General features: G+C 39.8%; 1 protein-coding gene across 2 annotated transcripts in view; it reads right to left on the minus strand.

Moving 5' to 3' along the window:
- Nucleotides 1–1,329: 1,329 nt before the first annotated feature.
- fam189a1 (family with sequence similarity 189 member A1) overlaps nucleotides 1,330–24,297 on the minus strand; it is an 85,428-nt gene continuing 62,460 nt past the window's right edge. Inside the window, exons 3-12 of one of the 2 annotated variants that reach the window (XM_029455361.1) lie at nucleotides 20,399–20,509; nucleotides 17,231–17,362; nucleotides 10,569–10,676; nucleotides 7,856–8,016; nucleotides 5,684–5,819; nucleotides 4,269–4,347; nucleotides 3,418–4,179; nucleotides 2,945–3,016; nucleotides 2,166–2,488; nucleotides 1,330–1,896 (exon numbers count right to left, since the gene is read on the minus strand). In XM_029455361.1, coding sequence (XP_029311221.1) covers nucleotides 1,699–1,896; nucleotides 2,166–2,488; nucleotides 2,945–3,016; nucleotides 3,418–4,179; nucleotides 4,269–4,347; nucleotides 5,684–5,819; nucleotides 7,856–8,016; nucleotides 10,569–10,676; nucleotides 17,231–17,362; nucleotides 20,399–20,509 — 2,082 coding nt within the window. In that variant the 3' untranslated portion in view covers nucleotides 1,330–1,698. Of the gene's footprint in view, nucleotides 1,897–2,165; nucleotides 2,489–2,944; nucleotides 3,017–3,417; nucleotides 4,180–4,268; nucleotides 4,348–5,683; nucleotides 5,820–7,855; nucleotides 8,017–10,568; nucleotides 10,677–17,230; nucleotides 17,396–20,398; nucleotides 20,510–24,297 lie in introns of both variants that reach the window. The other variant, XM_029455353.1, reaches the window with a different exon arrangement.

Consider the following 24,297-nt stretch of genomic DNA (forward strand, 5'->3'; position numbering starts at 1 on the left):
AGGCTTACTTCTCGCATAGGCAGTAGCGCCTAAAGACCGGAAGCACATGGCTGACTGAAAGAATACTTTACAGTTATAACGGCACAAGGGTCCAGAGTTTAGATTTGAAAGCGTTGCGTGTCAGTCTCGAAAACACAAGCATACATATGCATTACAACAATAGAAGCCTATTTCAAATAAATATATTTAGTTCAATCAAACCTGGGGCGGTGTGCATACCTTACTTTTCATGAACAACCTGACCTGATATCGGCAAACAAATCAATAATAAAGTCATTTTGAATGGAAAACAAATTGAGGACGCAATTTGTGGGGCCTGTAATCTAAGTCTAACCGTAAAGTTTAATGCAAGTATAGGCTTTTAAAGTTACTTAAAGATTATGTACAGCCTTTCTGATTGTTATTATTTTCTAATAATTAAGAGTTATTAACACCTCTCTCCAAATTACTGTCAGCAGCCTAGAGGCCTTCTCTGCACTAACTAACTGGAATATACATATACACTGCTGAATACCAATGCTAGTTACACACCAAGTGAATTAGGTATTCTTTACACTTCTGTAAATTGCCTTGAAACTTACCTTTGCGTGAAATATCGCCAAACATGTCCTATTGTTGTAATTGGTATTCATCTTAAAATAACTTTTTTTCACTCTGCCTTTGTCACTCTGGTCTAGTTTCTGTAAGACTTGCTAGTGTTTCAGTCACAAGCATTGCAAATTTAGCTAATTGTGCAAGGGGAAAGGTCTGAAAAATCATGATGACCTGAAAGCTGCCCAGTGGTCAACACATAGATTCTTACCAACACTGACTAAAAGTAACATCACTGGGTATTTAACTAAACACTACACTACCAACTACAATATCACTAACTTGAATTAAAAAAAAAAAATACATATATTAGCTTCACCAAGTTGATTGTTATGGAAAGGCTACTGTATTGTCCAGGGTTTCTATAATTTTGGTCAGTCCTGTTAGAGGTGACCAGATTTTCTAAATACTAACACATACAGACTGACATACATGATACAGAAAAAAAACATGAATTCAAATACAAACACAAACCACAAGATACAAACTCATATTTTATTTTAACACTGATAAGAATTGTAACACAATGAGGTAAGTTAAATAATCCACATCTGTGATGTTCTTGAACCAGCTGCACCACAAAATATTCACCACCCTATCAGTAACAGTTCCACAAAGTCTGCAAACAAAGGCTAGTAATGCCCAGTCTGTTCAGTTCACAGTTTAATACAAACATATTTCTTTCTGTTTCTTATGAGGACAAGAGGAATACTGATAACTCCTTTTGTCTTTGAGTCACAAATCCAAACTTTTCAGATGGTTTTTTTTTTTTAAAGAGATGAAACTCAGTAGAAAAGATCCCCTGAGGGAGAAACATTCTTTTGTTTTTCTGATGAGAAAGAAGCCACTATAGATACTGGCAGGCTCAGAGTCTGCTACCATTTCTGCTGATGACTTGGCACGGTCTCACAGGGCACTAGGAGATACAGTATGAGACCATTTCAGTTTGCCTGTGCTGCAGTCACACTGTGAAGATAAATGATCTTTCATTGCTGGAAGAGTCGTTCATTACTCTACAGCCGTCCGCTGCACAGCACAGCGTGGCTGCAACACCAGCACTCTGAAACGCCCTCAGAGTTTTGACCCGAGTCCTTGTTGGGAGAGTGGTCAGAGAATAGTTTCTTTGCACTCAAGGCTTTGTTCAGAGGAGGGGGAGTCCAGTGGGTTGGTGGAGGCGCTGGTTGTTTGTGGGAGGTGTTTTGGACGGCGCATAGAAGGGGACGAACTCAAAGCACCGCAGCTCTGAAGGTGAAGATCCTCGTGCCCACGCTTGCGGGGACTGCCAGTGATGCGCTGGGTCATCACCTGTGCAAAAAAACATAGCCGAGAATGAAAGAGAGACACACGTTAGTAGCTGTCTGTTTTTTGTTTGTTTTTTACAAGACAATCATGTGATTGAACCATCCATTTTCATCCATCTAATGTTTGTTTTCTGGCGTGTAATGAGCATTACTGCCTCACAGGGCTGCTAGCCTAATATCTACTTATAGTCGTGTATGCTGATGCTCACCAATAAAACTAGAAACAGGCCCACAAACTGCTATCATTGGACATACAATGTCTAATTCAGTTACCTGATCTATGACGTTGGCACTATAAATGGCCTCCTCCATGTGTTTCTCATCCGACTTGATGACACACTTGATGTTGTTGACAACCTGCTGGACTTCAGGAGGTAGGCTGCAGCTTGAATGCTCCAGGAACTTGGCCACCAGTACTTTGGTGTCTTTGTACATCTTAAAGTCAGCCAGGGAGTGTGGGCGTTCGTGGGAGGAGTGTGTGTGAAGGGCGCGGGGTTTCAGGTGGATGTCAACTTTCTTGCCCTCCTTTTGCTGCTTCCTGACACTTATGTGACTGGGTTTAGCTCCAACTACACCTGTTGTAACGTCTGTTAGCTCTGAAGATAAAACAGAGAAGAAAAACACATTAAAAACACATTTTTCAAATCAAGGCTAATACCTGTGGATTTAGAGCTTTGGGTAAAGTGAAATCACAGTTTTCTAAGTCAATGACGTAACATATTATCATTATCAGCTCAGCTATAATTTGTGATTTTTGGTTTCCAGCTTTGTGATAATGCATGTTCAGATAATCCAATAGGCCTATGGGGTTTTTATAGTTTATTTAAGTGGTATTTAATACTTCAGTTTATCTAAAAATTAAAGATCATCAACGTTGGTTTTCATTGGACAGTGACGATAACTAATATTTGTTTCAATAAAGTTTGTTAAATTAGCTCTCCACCCTGCCAGATTGTCATTCAAGTCTAATTATTTTTACAAGATAAGATGTGAATGCTGTTTAGTAGCAGATGTCCCACCATTACACACATTCACAGTTTCTATGATGGTACCTTGCTCTGGTGATGTATGAGTTGAATCTTCAGCAGCAGGGTTACTTGCTGAGGCGCAGCCACAATTTTCTCCTGTAGAGGGAGACAAGAAACTTAGTGTGGACACAACAAAGAAGACACGAGCTGTTGCTGGTTAGTGGTCCACTATTGCTTATTGACAATAAGAGGCTGTTAGTTTAATAATGAATAAATATGGCAATTATTTTTTTGTTTAATTAATGATTTGTTTTGTCTTTAAAATGTCATGTTCTCAGAGTCCAAGGTGATGTCCTCAATATCTTGTTTTGTCTGCTCCACAGTTAAAAACCCAGTGATCGTTTACAATGATACAAAACAGAGAAAAGCAGCAAAAGCTCACATATGAGAATCTGGAACTAAAGAATGTTTGCTTAAAAATGGTATTAGTTGACTAATCATTTAAGCTTGTAGATGGATGTATTTGAGCTGTAGTATAAGTGTATTGCCACACTCACTTCCTGTTGTAGAGGAGCAGGAGATGGGGTCACTGGTGGAACGGACTATGCGTGCCAGTTTGCGGTACCTCCTGGCTGCTCGGAGCACCCGAGGCCTCTCTGAGGGAGAGTAGCCACTTTGGGCTGAGGTAGAGGGGGGTTGCGATGTGGATGAGGATGACCAAACACTGAAACACAGCCTGTGGCTGCGTGGCCTGCTAGGAGGGGAGGGGGAAAGAGAAGGCGCCATAGGACTGATGGCTGAAGTTCCACCAGAAGAGGCCACGGAGGTGGGGGAGCAAGGCTGAGGTGGCTGGGGGATAGTGACAGGGAGTGTGAGCTTCCGGCTCATCATTCGTGCCTTAATGAGGGAGTGTGTTGACGCTTTTGGTGGCTCCTCTGGTAAATGTTTGGCTGATGCAAGCTCGTCGCATATGTGCATTGTAGCCCTGAGTTCTTCACATGGATGTGTGTTGTCCTCCTGGTCCAGATTGCTAAAGTTTTCAGAGGACCAGTCCGGGGAGCGCTCCAGAGAATCCTGGGTCTGTGAAGACTCACTGTATCCTGTATCACTGGGGCGAGCATCAGTGTTACGCAGGACACGATGTTCACGCGTACAAAGTTCCAGGCTGGTGCAGCTTCCCTCCATGGGGGCAGCGTGGAGCATGCCATAGGGAGAGGAGTCAGAGCCCTGGACCTCCAGGGAGCACAGGTCCTCTGAGGAGCAAGTCTGGTCCTGATCAGCCACCTCGGACACCATCAGTGACGCACTGTCCACCGAGGCTGAGAATAGGGGGGGAATAATCAAAAATCAGGACTACTAATAGACAAAGACATTTGACAATCCTCTGCAACCTTTCAACTGTCATTACCTTGAGTGCTGAATCCTGCAGTAGTGTTTCTCTCACACAGACTGGATTCAGTGGCCTGCTGCTCTATGCTGGTGGTGACCTGTGAAGAGAAAATGATTAATGGACATGGACAACAGGACAGCACTGTTTGCATACAATTATTTGAGCGGATAACGAAATTGTATTGATGTATAGCTGTGTGGCACCTAACCTTCAACACCACAGTTGGTCTGTAGAGGGCTCTATAAGTCCACAACACACTAACAGAAAATAATCACTTAGAAAGAAACTACTGTCTCTTGTAGAGTTTAATAATAAGCTTTAATTGGATTTGCTAATGGGCTTTTAAAAAGGTACACTATATGACATATATTCGTTCATATAACTTCTCGCGGGTTTTGAACCTGAAACCATTAGCTGAGTTTCTTCCGCCTGTCAATCAATGTCTGCTTCTACTAGTTATTTGCAGCAACTGCTGCTAATCTATTGCAGGTGAGAAAACCTTTAGTCCTATATAACACTGTGAAGAGAACCATGGATTTAACATGAATAAGGGGTTGAAAGCCTATGGTGTTAAATGATGGTGAGAATATAATAGAATATTTTTCTCGCACGTTATTTTTAGCTGATAACAATGACATGCAGCGAAGATTCAGCCTGTAAAAAGCTCTGATCAGTTCAACATCAGACCGCCTCAGTAAATCTGAAGCAGCAGATAAATGCTCAGATTAAATTGACAGATTTTCTACCTTCATGATTTGACTTCTCAACATGCAGACAGAAGATGAAAACAGTACCAATGCCATTTTGAACAAAGCGAAGAACATCTGACAAGTTGGTTGTGTTGGTTAAATGTACTTATTTTTCACATTTCAGACTTTGAAAAGACCTTGAAAACCTGATTTCAAACTGGTGCGCTGCTGCCTCTAGGGATGGCAAAGTTGATCTGTCAGTTGTTCCATCACTTTGTATCTCAACATCTACTAGATACCATTTGGAACAGCCACTCATGGTTTAGCACCACTATAAGGTTGACATTTAAGGTTTTAAGTAAAAGGCAATAACTTTGGTAATCCTTTGACCTTTCATCAATTACCATCATCATGTTAAATTCTCTCCAATACATGTATTTATGACCAAACACCTGCAAAACTAATGACATTTCCATCAGCCTCAGCTGTGCTGTGTGTTTACTGCTAACTAGCAAATGTAAGCCTACTAACACGAGGAACTAAGATGTCGAACATAGTAAACACTATACCCGCTAAACATCAGCATGTTAGCATTGTCATTGTGAGTATGTTAACATGCTGATGCATTCAGCTGTAAGCATTGATGTGCCAGCGTACATAGAGCATTGACTGTAGACTCTTACTACTGTGGCTGCCAATGCACATATGTAAAATGTATGTATTTTGTTTGTTGATTGTTCTCACCTGGCTGGCAGGGGTCTGCCCCACCACAGACTCATACGGAGGAGGCAGGTCCGTTGGGTACAGAGTCCCTGGGCTGTTGATGGGCACCCCATAGATGGCACTGAAGGGAGAATGGGGGAAGTCCAAGTGCAGGCCTCTGTGAAGGGCAGAACAGCAGAGTTTCAATCAAACAATAAACAAAAAAATCCAAATTATATCTCAAATAACTGGAATACAAAGAGTGACGAATGAGCCAGTCACACAGTCTTTAGTCTAAACAGTGTTTAAGAAACTGACGCAGCAAATCTGACTGCATCCTATCCCAGTCAAAAATACAGAATATTGCCTAATAAAATCATTAAGAAATTAAGCATTAAAATGATCCTCTTGTCACCAACGGTCCAATCTAGATATTATACTATATGGGTATAGTATTATTCGATGTGCACCACCACTGTTTCCAGTGGTGCCAATTAAGAATAAGCAGCCATGCGTGAAGTCATATCTTTTAATTACAACCCCATTCTGCTCTAAAGTGGCAGAGCATGAAATAAAACCTGCGGGTTTCCACCAATCATCTGAGGCATGATGATGTCATGACACATCCCTGGCCCGGGGCAGGGACACCATAAATGCTTCCTCTGCCTTGTTATATTTATGGCATAATTGACAAACAGATGTGGCTTCCTGCCAAATGGCTACAGAAGCAGCACTCTCTCTGGTAAGACTGATAAAATGAAGGTAGTGATGAGGGAGGGGGTCGACCCATCTTTCACAACAGCTGAGAATCACGGATGTCTCAGGTGCTTAGTGGGGGGAAATGCTCTGAGCTGACCATGGATGAATAATGCCACATGTGATGGTCACAGTCAGATACAGACACATGCTGCTTAATATGATGGATTTGGATGCAAATGTGGTCTTCTGATGCAAATGTTGCCCTTGGCATCTGTATATTCACCATAGATTGTAAGGTAATGCTAAGCAGTTTTTAACCTGACAAAATTGCTTTACTGGCAGTTACTGCTCCAAACTAGAGAGAAAATGTAATAGACTACGTCCTTTTAGCTCCTCTCAACGTAAACGTCTTTTTTCTTTTCTTAGCTGTGTCCCCTTGGCACCCATAGACGTCCATCCCGTGCCTGACCTACGAGACATATGATCATTCTTTCTAATAATTCTGCAATCATTGCTGCTCTTTCTTCAAATTATGACCACTTTTACATCAAATATATGCCACCAGTATCTGATTCATTTCAGGTGTCTGTGGAGGGGAAGGTAGGAAATTACAATTAATAGGCTCAAAACAATATTAAATGTATATAATTTGCAGTTATTGAAATATTGAGAAATGCAAGTCTGACTATCAGTTCCCGCTCAGTCATCTTTCAGATATGAATGCAGCCCCAGAAACTGCACTGTGGTACAGTATCCTGAACTACGGATCACTTGCAGTAAGCAGCAGAATTACAGTTTCAATACATATTGCAGAACATTTTCAGATATGACTCTAAAGCAATGTAATTGTGTAACTGTACATGTAGTTCCCACAATACAACTTAAATCCAAGAAACAATGCCCAATGTACTTCAAGGAAAACATGTAGTGCCTTTATTACCAATTTGATTTGGTGCCCTCAGGGAGGACCTTTATAGGACACATTTATTCCCACTGAAATCAGTAATGTATACTCACTGCAATGAACCTGTAGCTTTTGTTTCAATTAATGTAACACATATTATGACTTTATGGATTGCCCTGCACTTACATCATCATTGATAGTTGTTTGGCTGTGCACATAGATCTGATGTCACAAATGTTTTATAAGTTATTCATTGGACATGGAAATGACAGCGGAATTGCACTTTTGTACTGTAATAAGCAGCAACATACAGTTTTGCACTAAGTAAGGGAAATGAGTGTCTTTGAAAATCTAACAAAAATGTACGGGATTGGCCAAAGTATTATGAGCTACAAAATGTTTCTATTTTGATTCATAAGTAGGCTGTTGTGTATAATTGTGTCTGGTAAAATGTGGATTATATTTGTTAGCGAATCACAATGTTTATTGTGTATTCCCTGAAAGAAATCCACAAATCCCAGAAGTTCAGAACCAGAGTTCGGGGAGCACTGAGCACTTTGTGTTAGCGCTGAAAGAAGATGTGATGCTCATTGTAGTTTTCTGCCTCTCACCTCTGTCCATCCATGGAGGGGGTGCAGGTGTACTCTGGGGGGTAGTATGGTGGTGGGGGAATGGGAGGAATAAACTCATCAAAGTCCAGTGTTTGGTGGAGGATGGTTCCATGGGGGGTCATACAGTCAGCATTTAGGGCTCGCGCTCTGTGCGGCATGAACTGAAACACAGCATAAAAACAACCATTATCAGCCTTTTATTACACATGGTATTGCATTCTTAGTTGTTTATTCAGTATGTTTTGGTTACAAGTCATCCAGGGAGGCATGACTGAGCAAATGTGACTTTTGTGCATCTGTGCTTGTTGGTAACTGAACAAGCTTCACTGCAGCAACTGCGAGTCATGTGCCTTGCTCAAGGACACCTCAACAGCAGCTCTGAAAGGACTGCTCATTTACTTTCTTCACTCAGACGTTTCTAAGTGGGACAACTTTCCCAGCCAGCCTGCTTTTCTAATCTCCAGGCTGCCACTGCTGCTATTGACTTGGTTACATTTATTGAGCTAAATGAAAGATTAGTACCTCTTGTGGTAAGTGGGAAAATGAGTCTACTCTTGGAAACTTTGCGAGACTGTTGGAGGGAAGACACAATACCTTTGTCCTTTATCTTTTACTTATTCTACTGTTTGATTTGTCTTTTCTATTTCAGCCTATTTTCATCTTCTATTTTATTTTGTTGTACTCTTTTTAATATTTTATATATGTATGCATTTTTAAATTGTCTTTTTATATTGCCTCATGTTTCTTTTCTATCTTTTTCTATCGTCTCTCAGGCTTATGTAAAGCATTTTAAATTGCCTTGATGTTGAAAGGTGCTATACAAATGAACTTGCCTTGCCTTTTCTCTCCATGAATAAATAGTTAGATGCCGCCATGTTCAGCCACTTCAATAATAGAAGTTGTTCTTCTGGTGTGCATGTCTGCTTTGGTGTTTTCCTTTGTCAAATACTGTAATTTTCTATTTTCATACATGTATTTACAAATGAGTATAGAATCAAACAAACACGAAAAAGAACTGCCCCAATTCATTGGTCATTAGTTAATTATTAAATAATTTCACCAAAATGCATTACAGATCTTCACAGGTCTAGACTAGATGCTCTGAGAACGATGTGTCCACAGCTTTCATCATCTGAAATTGTGCCACTGAAGCAGAGACCAACTGGGAATTAAGTCCTTATGTCAACGTGAGAATGATGTTTCAGTCCCGTTTTTAATTGCTGGGTATTTGAAACAGCTTTGGACAAATTTATTTTTATCGTCTGTCTATCTTTTCTTAAATAGTCACAGGTATAACAGTAACAACCTAATCTCCAGAGTCCTGTCCCAGGGATCTAAAAAGTAGTCTGTAGTTATCACTGTTTAAACCTGCATTAACGGATTTTTCTTTTGCCAAATAGTGGTTTTAGAAACAACATCGCACACAACACCGACCGATAAAGTTGATATGTCAGCAAACAGTTTCCTATCAACACATCCTGCAGACACGGAGCAACATTATCATTAATTTAGAATCATGTTTCTGAACATCTCATAATTATAAGTCCAATATTTATTATCTCCTTTCAGCTCTGTCTATTATCTGCCTCTTTTGCTGCTAAATGTTCCACTATTTCCATCAGCAGTCTGTTGTTTTGTGCTGGGCAGGTATTTTCTTACAATATGTTTATCAGATATTTTTCAATGACAACAGCTGCAACTGAGACTACACTGATAGGCGGTTGTGTGCCCGAAAACCAAAACAATGAGCTGAAAGATGCAAAAAAAAGCTCTGTAGCACTGAGGAGAACTGCAGAGTCAGGTGATAATTCTCTGCAGGTTCACCACCACGAGCGATCCCTTTCAGATACATGTAGTCATTTGACCTATTGTCAATATAAGAAGTACAAAAAAATAATATCAGGATTATAAATAGTTGTTGAAGATGTTTTCAATCATGGTGATTAGATATAATAATCTTTTAGTGGGTCACATTAATGTTTTCAGTTGATCATCACATATATTCTGAGTTAAACTTAATTCATTTCACTAGCTGCTATAAAGCTGAGATTACTGCTGATTTCCTGCCACATTAACCTGTTGTCAAACCAAGCTTCACTTCCAGCCCAGAGCTCCACTTTTAATATCTGGACTCGTTTCAGCATGCACTTAATTTACAGCATAGTTTATAAAATGTGTAAAAGGCTCCTGCATCAAATGTTACAGCAAAGCTATTTCATATGTGCTTTGAGTTGGCAGTGTTCCTTTACCTTTCCAGTTGCTAATGGGTTTAGAGCCATTAAATAACTATTGTTGGTAAGAAACACAAGTGGAGCTTGGCCATGCTAATTTCCCTCATGACTGATAGCATTTAGCTGTTGGTAATAGTTTCATTGTTCCACATAAAATGACAAAAGAGGGTCACACTGAGGACGGTGTACCTTTAAGGAAAATATTTCTGAGAGGCCGACACGACAAGAGAAGTCCTGTAGCAATTGTGCGTCACTGCGTGTGTGTACATTCACTTGTGTTTACCAAGCAGGAGGATTTAACCACAAACTCAAACATTAATTATCTTAAAACAGATAAAAGTAGGCACATCATTCCTGAGCTGCATGTGTTTGATGATAGTAATCTTCGGTATATAATTATTATTTTTTAACAGCAGGCTGGTCACTGAGAAGAAAATAAATTCAGCTATTGTTGTTGGCATCTGCGCTTCCATCACACTCACCATCTGCAGCACATCAGTCGAGACCATCTGCATACAGCACATGGCAGTAGCGAGAGCACACACAATGGTGGAGATGACGTTAAGGGCACATACGCTGAAGAGCAGCTCCTAAAGAAGAGGAGGGGAGAGAAGGAGACTGTTAGAGGAACAAAAGGAGAGGAGGAGTGTGACAAATAAGACACATGAAAAGGGTGCAGGAGAGAAGGTGAGGAGAGGAAGAGAAGACAGTTATTGTTATGCATATTAAAGATGTGTAATATGAGAATAAAAAAGGTGAATGTGGAGCAAAAGAAGAAGACACAGATAAGACTAAACCACGTTTAGAAAAGCACAGCAAGGTGACACTGCAGTGAGAGGACACTTCTACAAACATCTGGTTTAGTGAGACAAACCCACAGAACCAAGAAGAGCAATCTGCACTGACATTTCTTGAATAACATTTCAAAAGGTTAAAGACTGATGAAATAAATAATTTGTCTGTGTACATGGAGGCCTAGCAAATAAATTAGATAACAACCTCATAAACATCCAAGGTTAAGCATGAGTATACACATTCACTGGCAATGCAGTGAACAGCAAGGGGACAAACCAGTATTGAATCTGTCAGCAAAAATAAATGTGCATGCTGGTGAAAACTAGCTTAGCACTGCAAGTCCCATTAGTCTGCTATTTGTGCTATTCTTCTAAAAGGTAGAAAATGATCTTAAAATTGCTCCATTTTTTAAATCATATCGAGTTTTATACATCCTAACAGATGAGACTATAATCACTTTACTGTGTGGATTAATCTCCTGAAGAAGAACACAGTAATACCACCTGCATAGTAATTGGCTCTGGGAATAGCAACTGTCCAGCACATGGAGCATGTTGAGAGGAGAGAGGATGACGGCTGCTTATTAAATCTGCAGTCCGCTCAGATGTTTGGATACAATCGCAACCTACACGTCATGCTTCTTTATAAAGTTCACAGGGTTCTTATGTCACACTAAACTCACTTACACAATCACTATAATAATACTATTGTCAGGTGGAGTATTTTTATTAAACAGTTTGTAGTAAGGCTGTCAAAATATGAGAGGGAGTAGGAGGAGAGAAGGTGATGAATGTGTGGCAGACACTTTGACTTTGGGTGTTTTAATTTAAATAGCTCAAAGCAAGAGGAAGTGAATGAAATTCTCATACATCTGCAACCTCAAATTTACTGTGCACAAAAACACAATGATATCAGCATTCACAGGTACATCCAACATGACAAATAAAAACAGTCAATATTCAACACAGCTGCCCCAAAATGAATTTAACAATATCATTCCTGAAAACAAGGACAAGAGGGACTTTCAGCACTGGAATAAAAACCTCACTACACATTTTTAAAATCTTTGCTTATGAGTGAAGCTCTCTAGTTACCACACAAAGTGTTTTCCAGGCTGTCGCACAGATTATTCATCAGATTCAGGAGGCACATAATTACCAGTGACAATACAAAACCCCCACTTGTATTCGGCTGCTGATAATCCGCAGAGAGGACAGCTCTCTCCACCTTTGTCTGGGTGCAGGCACCTTGACTTTTTAAAAGAGGTTCAGGCTATGTGTTTGTAGCAGGTGGTGACTTTTTGCCAACCAGATACCATTAATCCCTTTCATTCCCTTTTGAAGTTTGTGATATAAAATGGATCAGCTGCCAGCCGTGCAACTGCTTTTCAAACATGTTTGATATCCAGTAACTAGTTGCCAAAGATCAAGTCTGTGTGAGCTGGAAGCTAAAGCAGAAAGGATGCCAGTTGGAACCAGTGAAGTTGAAGTTGTGCAGTGCCAACTATAAAACACAACTAATGCATGTTTGCCTTGGAAGCTCACAGTTTTGGAGCATGTTCTGTGTTGGAGGAAAGTCTGGAAGGCTTAACACAAGTCTGTCTGACATTTAAAACATGGAAAATCACAACCAGTCAGTTTGTAACTGCTTTAAGCAGAATTACAGTAGTTTACATGGTTAAAAGGTTTATGTTTTGCAGAGCACTTTTCAATGTCTATGTATAACAGAGCTAAGTTATGTAAAACATTCACGTGATGCAGCGTTAAAGGATAATATTACTGCTTTTGAATATTTTACACCATTAACTTCTAACCTTTTCCCAAAGTATGCCATGGTGTTTGAGATGTTTTAATGTGTCTCAGATTGACACGATGTGTGAAGACTGACACCTCAAGTGAAAAGTCAGTCTTTTTTACATATTAAAGCCCTTAAGGCAAAAAATATCTGCAAAACATATTGGAGAAGAGTTATGACACTTCTTTAATTTTGATGATGAGGTGTTGCTTTGAATTAACTTGAGTACATTTTGAAAATGAACTTGTAGAAACTTGAAAACTGCTTAACCAGATAGATCCATCACAGTAAACATAAAGTATGCATTACCAGACAATCCTAACGTAACTTTGATCACAATAAAAGAGACTTGATGTTCAATAAAAATGAATACGTTGTAATGAACGGAGTTACGGAATGAAATTACATGAATTGTAATCTGCTACAGTTACAGGGGAAACAAATATAATTAAATTACAGGTACTAATCAAAATGTTAGTGTTTACAAAGGGGTTCAATCCAATGATATTATTGTCGGTAAAACGCTTGTATGTAGAATATAACTTGGTAAAGATGTGGTTGCTCTGTCCCAATCTGAATTCAAGTTATATTAAAGGACCTTAAAAAGTTGGACTGTGTTGTTGTGAGGTGTACACTTCCTGGTTTAATTTAATGTTTTATTGCCCAGTTTAAAACATATGTTAGAATCAAAAAGTAATCAAATTGAATAAGTTTCATTACATTAATGATTAATTACAAATCTTGAGAAAACTTCCCAACACTAAATTTCCCAAACAAGTTGATTTTTATACCAAAGTTAAGTGAATGGAAAACTTTACAAAAAAAAGACAACAATTTATTTAAAACACTTTTATTTATAGGAGTTTAAAGGTGAAAAAATGTTGGTCATTCAATTTCACAAGATTTGTATTCAAGACTACTATAACTACCTCCACGCATGAGTGGCACCGGTGAAGTGATACCTGCTGCCTAAAGTCTGACCACAACCTTAGTCACAGATTGTATAGCAATCTGAGCCTTACAGGGGGATTACTTGGGTTTTCACATCACTAATACACAACACAAACACAAACTCCACACATAACTCCACAAGCTGCTCCCTCTGAAGTATGACAGGCTCACAGTAGTAAAGGGCAGCACCCTGCTTTTCTCCAGCCAACATGGAGTTTCTGTTGATATTCTTCGCTGACCTCGGCTGTCTTTGGCATTCCCAAGCAGCTCTTTTCAGCATCTGGCAGAAAACTCAACTCTTCCATCAGGAAGCCCCTGCAGCAGTTTCAGGGAAGTCAGTCCAGACTCTGGCAAAGCCCTTCAAATATGTTTTAACCTCTAATGACAGGAAGCAGCACATTTTGTAGCTCTGTGATGCCACTTCTCATAAAGTACTACATGCACAGACTCCGTAGTGGCTTAGTGTGAAGGAAAAGCTTTTCTAATACCTAGAGTCTTGACCCTCCACACAAGTTAATCTCAGACCTTTAAATGGTCCAATTATAGAACATGTATAAAAAGTATCCTTTTTCTTCTTTTGTCACAGCCTGGAGCGGGAGAGATTCTCCTCTGCAGTCCAGGCAGATCGTGCACTGTCTGTCCTATTAGATTAACAGGTGGAGAACCAGTCCAGTGACTTCCTAATCAAAAGAAATCCAGATGCATGAAAGCCGTTATTTAAGGCTAATACTCCCTGTTAAGAGTTGAGACTCATCCCTTTTGATTAGGGTATCAGTCTCACAGAGCCCTGACACCTACCAACTAGTGCCAACAAAGACAGATTGATGATCCTCACATCACCTAACATCTTATGTTACAAGCATTGAAAACGTTGCATCACTACAGCTGGTTGCCTGTTCTTCACCTGCATAAGAGATAATACTAACTCTAACCTTAAACTCCAGGCACAAAAGATGGGAACAAAATCCAGTATTTTATCATTCAAAAAGCTCAGTAGTCTGTTTTTGAACCTCGCCGAGAGACTTACAGAAGATCACTGTGACTCTGATGTCTTATCATTTGCTCAGAATACAAATTGAGAATATGTCTGAGAATATTTTCTGTTTTTTCTGCTTTTTCTGTTTTTCTGTGGACGGATGCTGTAAGTCTGTGGTCTGAAAATGCAGAGGAAGAGGAGAAAAATAAGCATCACTGATTTAAGAGTCTGAATAACCAGTAAGAGAGTCATAAGAGAAGTAGAGCAAACGGTGCCAAACACTTCACAAAAACTACAGGCGACAGTCGACTAATGGCAAGCCACTTGGTAAGTGGGGGTTTATTACAGTAAATGTAGCTTTCCCAAGTCGCATTGCAAGCATCTAGTAAGCCAGGAAATATTTATGACAGCTTCATCTGAGCAAATTTTTGTCATGGTAATGCATTTTCCGTGCAGATATGAGTCGGTGCATTTCTGTGATTTCCCTTTTGACCGCAATGCACATAATGACATAATAAATCCTGCCAGGCAAAGAAATGTAATAACACCTCTAAATAAATTGTTAAACATGCATGCTCACCAGATATTTAACCTCTCAGATACCTTGCCTTAAGCCAAACAGGTTAGTGAGTTACACGACAAGGTTACACATCCGCCCCCTTACAGGAAATCTCAAATTATCTCAACACTCCCTCCCACTGATGATTTACAGCTCCAGGCACTGTAATGGAATGAAATGTGTCTGCAAAGAGTGAGTGGCACATATTACCAGCAGAGTGGATAGTGCTGAGTGCAAAAAACATAACTTTTGAAACAGAAAAGAGTCACTGCAGAGCAATGAGTGAATAAGAAACTTAAGGTTTAATAGTCTACCTGCTGTGATAATTCAGTAGTCCTGATATGATAGGTCATTTAGTGACGGAGGAACTTACTATATGGCAGCTGCATTATTAGTTCATTAGGATCAGCGACAGCCTGACAGCCATCTGAAATGGCCGAGGACTCTGGAGACTCGGGCATGACGGTTTCCTCTAAGACATAATTCAACACATCTGACTACTTTGGCACTTAATAAAGGTTTACGGCACCAATTCCCATATATGTTTTAATGAGCCATGATCAAAATGACAAATGTGTTTGATCTTTCCTCTTTTCATAAGCATGCTTCATCCTACCAAGTCTTTTATTTGGTTATCAATGTTTTATAATCAATCAGGGTCATACAATGAATGGATATGATTGTCGTTATCCAATAAAGGCACAGTAGCACATACTGTATATCATTCCTGCAGACACTCTGAGTCAAGATAATCTACCGAGATCATGCACTGGCAAACTACAGCCAGCCCAGGCTGCATACACACTGCATACTAAGAGGTCTGCCGCTTGGGGAAAGACAAATGCTATTGCCATTTTCCACTTCTATACCAATTAATATGAGACTGAATGCTATCGGTGTTTTGTGTTTTATGTCATCCGGCTATTCTCACATGGGATATGTTACACTGTGGGAGAGACACTTGGATCTGACTGTTTAATGGTCTCATATGTGTGTATTGATTATTTATCATATAACACACACATTTACTACATACCTGTTTAAATTCAATTGATTAATTTAGCAATTCACCTATTCACACTCATACAGAGGCAGAGGCTACTATATAAGGTGCCACCTGCTCATCAGGAGTGATAAACATTCACACATGGCCATGACATTGGGAGCAATTTAGAGTTTAGTATCGTATAGTATGTTGACAGCAGGGGATTAAACCACCGACCCTCCAAATGGTGGATGACTACTCTACCTCCTGAGCCACAGCCGGCCACATTGTCGCTGTCAGAAGTTATTTATGACGATAAATACCTTGTAACTAAACACAAAGTATAGCTAAGGCTAAAGGGAATGTCTTTTTTTCCAGGCTTAAAAAAAAAAAAAAAAAAAAACCTTATGATTCGAACCAAATTTCATGTCAATCCATGAAACATTTGTTCAGATATTACAGTCTGGAACAAAGACCGACTTTCATACATTGCCACCCCAAGCGCCTTGCCAGAGCTTGGCTAAAAATAGAGAGAAATTATGTACGTTGAAGTTAGGCCCAAATCTATTTGTTTCCGCATATCTACACGTTCATCTCTGGATTGAAATAAACAAATAAGTAAATAAAGAACTACATGAAATTCTATTTTTGAAAATCAGATTTGCACAATGTGGTTTGCTGTTTAAATAAATAAGTTGTCAGTGTCTGTGGCCACACAAATGGATTTCACTCTGTGTCGACATCACAGAGTCGTTAAAACAGCCATGCAAGAAAACACGGGAGCGTGATTCTTCATCTACCATTCTTAATGGGTCAATTGCTGGAATATGAAAAGCAAGAGAATATCTTTTCACTGTTTTCTTTGAACTTGAAAAGCAGTCACCAATCAGTACGTATGGTCAACTGTGTCGTTACCATAGCTACCAGCGCAGTTAACACTTCTAAATACTGGATTTTACAAAGAAATCCAATTTACCTGCAGTCTGAACACAGTATAACTTATACATATATAATGTTTTACATATGAAAACATCATCAGCTCTCACCATCAGCACAATACAAACACAAGCTGGCTCCCACCCACCTTGAGACGTAGGCGTATCGTGTTGCAGTCCCTCAGTGGATTCAGTTTCAGCGTCTCTCCCAGGTTGTTGCAACTCGAACTCTGCTGCTGCAGCTCGCAGCATACACACACTCCATCGCTGTCAAACTTGAGCTGGGGGGGAGGAGGAGAGAACACACATCCACACTCATGCATGCACGCCACATACACAAAAACACACACATACACACACAAACGCACACAAACGCACACACAGAGACAGATGCACAGATCAGACCTGAGCTTGGTCCTTGGTGTATTGTTGTTAAATCTAATTTGCTGGAGGATATACTTGACATGGACTACATTTTAAAGAGGCACTGTGAAACACTCAAGAAGATAGACTAAAAACATACAAATGTAATAATATAGTTGAATTCAGCTGCACAGATGATCAGAAGTGTACAACAAAAGAAGAGAGGCTGAGATATGTGTAGCTACCCAGGGAGGGATGGAGGTAGAGCATACCTCTGCAACGTGTCCCAGATTGAGAGAAAGCAGGACATGAACCCAACAAGTATGGGTTAATTACATTGGGGAGAGGAGATGAGGAACGTTAGCGTTTCAATCCTGACTGGGGGAGGGTCTCTGGGGAGCCACATGAAGCAGGGAAGTTGGTCTACTCGGCTGGTCCCACTTTCGTAAGGAGAAAGGCTGCTTCTAATGTGTAAGTAGTCGGGTTAGTGGGTTGGGTGCTGGGTGCTGGATGAATCACAAGAGGCTTCTTCTGTCATGAAAAAGATAGAAGACCCTGGCGCTATAAATTCAGCTTTAAAAAATCAGCTTTGCATCTCATTATGAAAATGTGAAGACTGAGTGTTCTGCGTCCAACTACTTCTGTTCACCAGCTGCAAGGAGGAAAAGCTTAATACACTTATAAGTGTGCTCTTCTGTTTTCTATGTGTTAACACTGCCGTTGAGAATGGTACGGTGTAGGGAGCATGTAGCTGCTGGTAACTTTATTTTTAAATATATACAGTATATTAAAGGGACAGTTCTACCCAAAACTTTTACCTGTGGTGTTATTTATCAATCTACATTGTTTTAGTGTGAGTTTCCCAATGTTGGAGGTATCAGCTGTAGAGATGTCCGCCTTCTCTTGATTATAATTGAACTAGATGGCACCTGGCTTGTGGAGCTCAAAGCACCAAAGAAATACATTAAGAAAAAACTCAACAGCAATGTCTATTTCCAGAAATCATGACCCAGTTACCCAAGATAACTGAAGGAAGTATTTTCTTCATACGGTATCACCGCCCAGAAGGAATTGTGCATCTACTCTTTGAGGAGAGGCTTGTAACAGCATGGGATGTAAACATTAGTTGCATCCTCCTCGGCTGAGCTGTAACGCTAGCCCATGTGAGCTCAGAAGAGTCGCTCGTCCAAGACGTTTGCGTCCTTCTGCACACTGATGCGGTTTAGTGGGTGGAGTTCGGTAGAAAGAAAATAGTTCCTCCGTAAAACTGCTCACAACAAGGTCTGTGGTTTATCTTGAGTAACCAGGTCATGATTTCTGAAAAGACTTCGCTGTTGAGTTTTTCAAAAGTATTTTTGTGCCATCTAGTTCCATTATATCGGCGGGAAGGCAGACATCTCTACGACCAACATCTCCAAAACATAGCAGGTCACACCAAAACAATCTAGATTGATAAAAAGCAGTACAGGTAAGAGGACAAATATGGGGTTTTGATTGTTGTGTTAACTGTCCCTTTTAACTCCAGTTAAAAAGGGGGATTTTACACGGGCCAGTTCTGATGAGTTTGTGAAAACAGCTGTATAATATTTTTTATATCTGAGAAAACGATCCTTGTGATGTCATCAGGGATTATCTTGACTTTGGCTCGGAGACTAAGTCTGTGTTTCAAATTGGGGTGATGGAGTTTGAAATGCATGCTATTTTTAATCTTGTGAAACTATTTTTTTCCCTACTCCACTCAACTACTATAACTAAGGGTCAGGTTACTAGAAAAGAAAGGCAAAAGTGTTTCTAGTTGTTTCAAACGGCCACACTTTAAGGTCCGGGTGAAAAGCTGGCCGTCACAGAGAGGGGGGAGATACAATATCGTTTGTGGGGATGACAGCATACACATTTAGGCACTTTCCTCAAAGGCATTCATAGTGCATGTCTGCGTGTATTTGGTGTGAATGTCATTGACAATTTCCGAGAACAAGCATTTCTGATGGAGTATTGTGGCCCTTTAATGTATCTGTATTAGTGAAAGTCAGAATATCCCGGTCTCTGCTGTTTTGATTTTGACCACTCTTTTGAGTCTCCCATCTTTATGGCAGTGCAATACCAAATCGCTGCAATACTCTGTCAAAGTTGTTTATCTGTATTTTGGCTATTTTCAATTCTGGCAAAGATGGATGTGATGATCAACAACCATTAGTCACCAACAGACTAATAGTTCAGTTCACTTTGGATGTTTACTCAGTTCTGCAGCCTTCTCAGAGCAGAAGTGTCGCCTGCCAGCCTGCTATGTGCCAACATTCATGAATTTAAATGTGATGCAGACAACAATAAACACATGCCTATTACTTTGATTCCGTGTTAATGATATGATGCATGCCATGTATTGTTATTTTTAGAGTAGGTTAGGCCACTCAGAAGCACCATCATGCCGTGTTAATGATATGATGCATGACATGTGTTGTTATTTTTAGAGTACGTTAGGCCACTCAGAAGCACCATCATTTGGCACATCAGTGGTATTCTACATGTTTTAGAAAGAAAAAGAAATGACGCAATTTGAAATCATTTTTTGTTGTTGTAGATAAAGGAGAGTGCCAGTATTTCAGCCTTAGTAATGTCAAAGAAAACTTTTTTCTTCTTTTTTTAGACATCATTTCATTATATTTAGTCAGAAATACACTATGGAAAGTCAAATTGGACATACTGGTAGCACTGGAAAGAATAAGTTAACCTGATTCCATCTATGAGTGTGTGTGTTGTTAATCAGAAGAAGGGATGCAAATGATCAGGTTCTGACATTTGATTTAAGAAAATAATAATTTCCTTCCACTGTCAGAGAGAAATAGGAAACATTTTCTAACAGCCAGATTAAAAAATGACTTGTTGGACATATTTTTGTCCACAGTTTGTGGCAAGTGTGCTGGAGAGTGCACAGCTTAAGGTCCAATTGGTCTCACCAGCTGACAGTCCTCCAGAGAGTTGACCAGCTGAGCGTTCTGGCAGGAGAGGATGGAGCCCGCCAGGTTGAGCATCACACACACAGCTGACAGCAGCATGAAGAATGTGATCTGTGACAGAGAAAGAAATGGAGAGAAATAGAACATTATGTCAAAATGTTGTTGCTTACTAACACTGATTCCACACTTACATCTTTCTGATATTGTGTTCAAAAGCAGCTGTAATTCCAGAGGTGCAGTGTGTTTAGCCAATCTCTTGTCACTCAGTGATTTCAACAGATCATCAATAGGAAATTAGCACTGATGTCAAGAGAAATCAATAACCTGTTTCTCCTCAGACATCCAGAGAATGATCCGAGAAAAGCTTTTCACCCGATGACTTACAAACAACGTATTGTCAATATGGAAATTCTCGAACCAACAGCGAGCTATTTCTTTCTTCCTTGACATATGAACAGTGGCATTGCATCTAATGTCTTTCTGTCAGTGCAAAACACACAAACACATGCACACAAACTAACACCAGTTTAAATAGAGCTAATATGTCTCTACGCTCCAAGCTGGCAGTTTCAGTTTAATGTACTTTCACACCAAATGTCCCCTTGGCCCCTTTTTCCTCAGGTAAAGGCTTCTTTTTATTCACTGGCTGCAACCCTGTGGATATCAATCCCTTTAGCAGAAATATATTTCCCATTGCTGGTACTTTAAGTTATAGGTCAAGCGTAACGGAAAGAGTTTTAAAATGGACAGTAGACAACTAGCCTCTCTGCCCAGGAAATTGCAAACCAGGCACCAGCGTTTTCTGAACTGACTCTTGTTTTTGTGGAAACATCACCAAGTTTCACAAGCTCATAATTGATGAATTTAATTAAAAATCACTATAATAGCCAATTATAAAAGATTGCTTTTACATAAACCCTGGAACAGTGTTGGTGGAGGACATAAAGGGCACTAGCAGGAGGAGTTGGATGGTTATTAAGGTTATTGAGAACCCACATACACAGATGGAGAGGAGGAGAGAGGGACCAGGGGGCGGAGATGAAGGAACTGGAGGTGGCATTTTATAAACAGATGGAGCGATAAGTTTAAGTGCTTTTCTCCATGGCAGAACATTGAAAGAGTGAGAGGCTGATGGGCGAGCTTCAGGAGCACCTCTTTGGGTGGAAAACAGAAGAAGAGAAAACGAGTGACAAACAAAGTTAAAACCAAAGGAACGATAGACGTCATTAATAGACGGTGACGGAGAAGAAGAAGAGAAGACAGAACAAGTGGTGATGATTTGTAGATCTCATTAATTGGCATTTGAATGTGAGATCAACTGTCTGGTTCTCTGTGTGATCATCTGCACAAGAATGTAATCAAGTCTCCGGGAAGAGCAGTGGTGGTTTTATATGGCCACAGACAAAACTGCACGTCGCATGATGCAAATTGGCAATGACAGACTTTTTGGTATACACAACATTACGAAATACATCTTAAGCACCTTAAATATATACTGTATCTATGAGCCACCAGCATTTATATCAACATACTCATTTCTTCTATATCTAGTAAACCCAAAAATGCAAAAGCCTGAATAGAATGATGACATTTTCAAACACATTATCCAGAAGTAGACTTATCTGGAACATTTTTACACTGTTTTCAAACTGAATCACAAAATGGGATTTACAGAGATTAATACAATCTTGTTTGACATAATACAAACTTTATCAAATTAATAAATTCATTAAAATCCTTTGTTTTTGCTTTGATGTTAATAAATCATAACTTCACCTGTGGACAGTTAATAAATTATTTCTTGATATTGACTGACAATCTTAATAATAATAATAATAATAATAATAATAATAATAATAATAATAATAATAATAATAATAATAATAATAATAAATTGTATTTATAAAGCGCCTTTCAAAGCTAAAAGCACTCTCAAGGCACTAAAATGCAGGATAGCAACTAAAACAACAACAACAACAACAGACATAAGGTTTTTAGGGTCTTCTTGAAGGAGTCGGTGGCCTGTGGAGCCCTCAGGTGTTCTGGGAGGGAATTCCACAGGTGAGGAGCGGCTGAGCAGAAGGCCCGATCGCCCATGGTGTGGAGCTTGGTCCTGGGGGAGTGGAGCAAAGTTTTTTTAGAGGAGCGGAGGTTGCGTGTGGAGGTTTGTTGAGGGAGGAGTTCCTTGAGGTACGGAGGAGCATTTCCATGTATGCACTGATGGGTGAGTAGGGAGATTTTGTATTCGATCCTGAATGCGACAGGAAGCCAGCGGAGTGAGTGGAGAATGGGTGTGATGTGGTTATATTTTCGCACCCGCATCAGGATCTTAGTGGCGCTGTTCTGGATATATTGGAGCTTTTGAAGGCTCCTGCTTGGAATCCCGATGAGGAGAGCATTGCAGTAGTCCAACCTTGAGGAGACAAAGGCGTGGACGAGTTGTTCGGCATCTGACAGGGAGAGTGTGGGGCGGAGCTTTGCAATGTTCCTGAGGTGGTAGAAGGAGGTCTTGCATAGATGTTTGATGTGGATGTCAAAGGTCAGATGAGGGTCAAATCTTACACCTAGGTTGGTGACTGATGGTGATAGGGGGTGTTTTGACCAGAAAAGGTGATGTGGGTTATGGGGGAAGACTGAACCTTTTGAGCTATTTAATTGAAGGAAATTGTCTTTCATCCAAGCCTTTATGTGTTTGATATAATCAAAAAGTGAGGAATAAATTGATTTTTCCAACCATAAAGCTCTAAGGGTAAAACAACATCTTATTCTTTCTCTTTGCAGGTGCCTCCTTACATTAAATAAATGTCTTAGTATAAACACACAGAAATGCAAAGCTTACAGCTTTAGTTTAATTATAAAACACCGGATCAAATGCTGCCTGATGGCAAAAATGAAAAAGATTTTGCTACATAAACAAAGTATATTGCCAACATTACTGAATCACTTCTGTCAAGTAAATTTGATTTGCATAGGAAAACAGAAACATCGGGTCTTGTGGGGAATATGGTACATTGCCACCTTGACAGAAAATTGATTTTTATCATTTAGATGCTGCCGTAAGTAACTGATTTTTTACACTTTTTCTGTACACTTTGATAAAGTTTGGAAGGACTCAAGTTTATCACCCAGACTGATGCGACTTGCCTGTTACTGTGAAAAAACAGAAATGGGCCCAAATAAATTAATGAACAGTGTTTTTCTTCATTCATAGTGATGAGTGTTTTTGAAACTCCCTCACAGAAATATCACTGATGTAATGATGTCTTTACACTTTAAAATGTTCAGACTGCCAACTTGGATTTATTTATGTCCATGCAGGATACTACAAGCAAATCTGACTGCTCTGCAATGTGTTCAATTAGTCTGGTATTGCAGAGGAACACTGTTAACGCTGGTTCCAGATAGAGACAGACTTTTGTCATAACGTCCAGACTATAGTAATAGTTGCGTTTTTCAGAATACTGTTCTGCAGAAGGGAACAAGCAGAAATCTTCATTAGTTCACATGGGAGTGCAGGAGCGTTTAACTCGAATAATGCCATTACAATAACTCTCACAACGAGGATATTGTAAAGCACAGAGCAGTGACAGTAAAAGCTCTCTCTCTAACACACAGGTCATAAGTTCTGTGTTAATGAAACCTCTCCGGGATTGCATTGTTGCCGGCTGAGCCAGTCGGATACAATGCTGCGCCTCAAACAACAACCAGCTGCAATTCCAACTGAGGAGAAAACAATCTCCCTTTGTCAAAGCTCCAGTGTCTGCTGGAGTGCGTCGCCATAATGTCACGCCGCTTTAAAGGGATATATGAATTTTTGTTGTGTTCATTTGCATAATTGTCATAGAGACTTGTTTCAGATCTTCCAATAACTATTTATTGTAATCTGCAACTACAATAAA

This window comes from Cottoperca gobio, chromosome 3 (genome assembly GCF_900634415.1).
Source record: "Cottoperca gobio chromosome 3, fCotGob3.1, whole genome shotgun sequence".
NCBI classification, from domain to species: domain Eukaryota; kingdom Metazoa; phylum Chordata; class Actinopteri; order Perciformes; family Bovichtidae; genus Cottoperca; species Cottoperca gobio.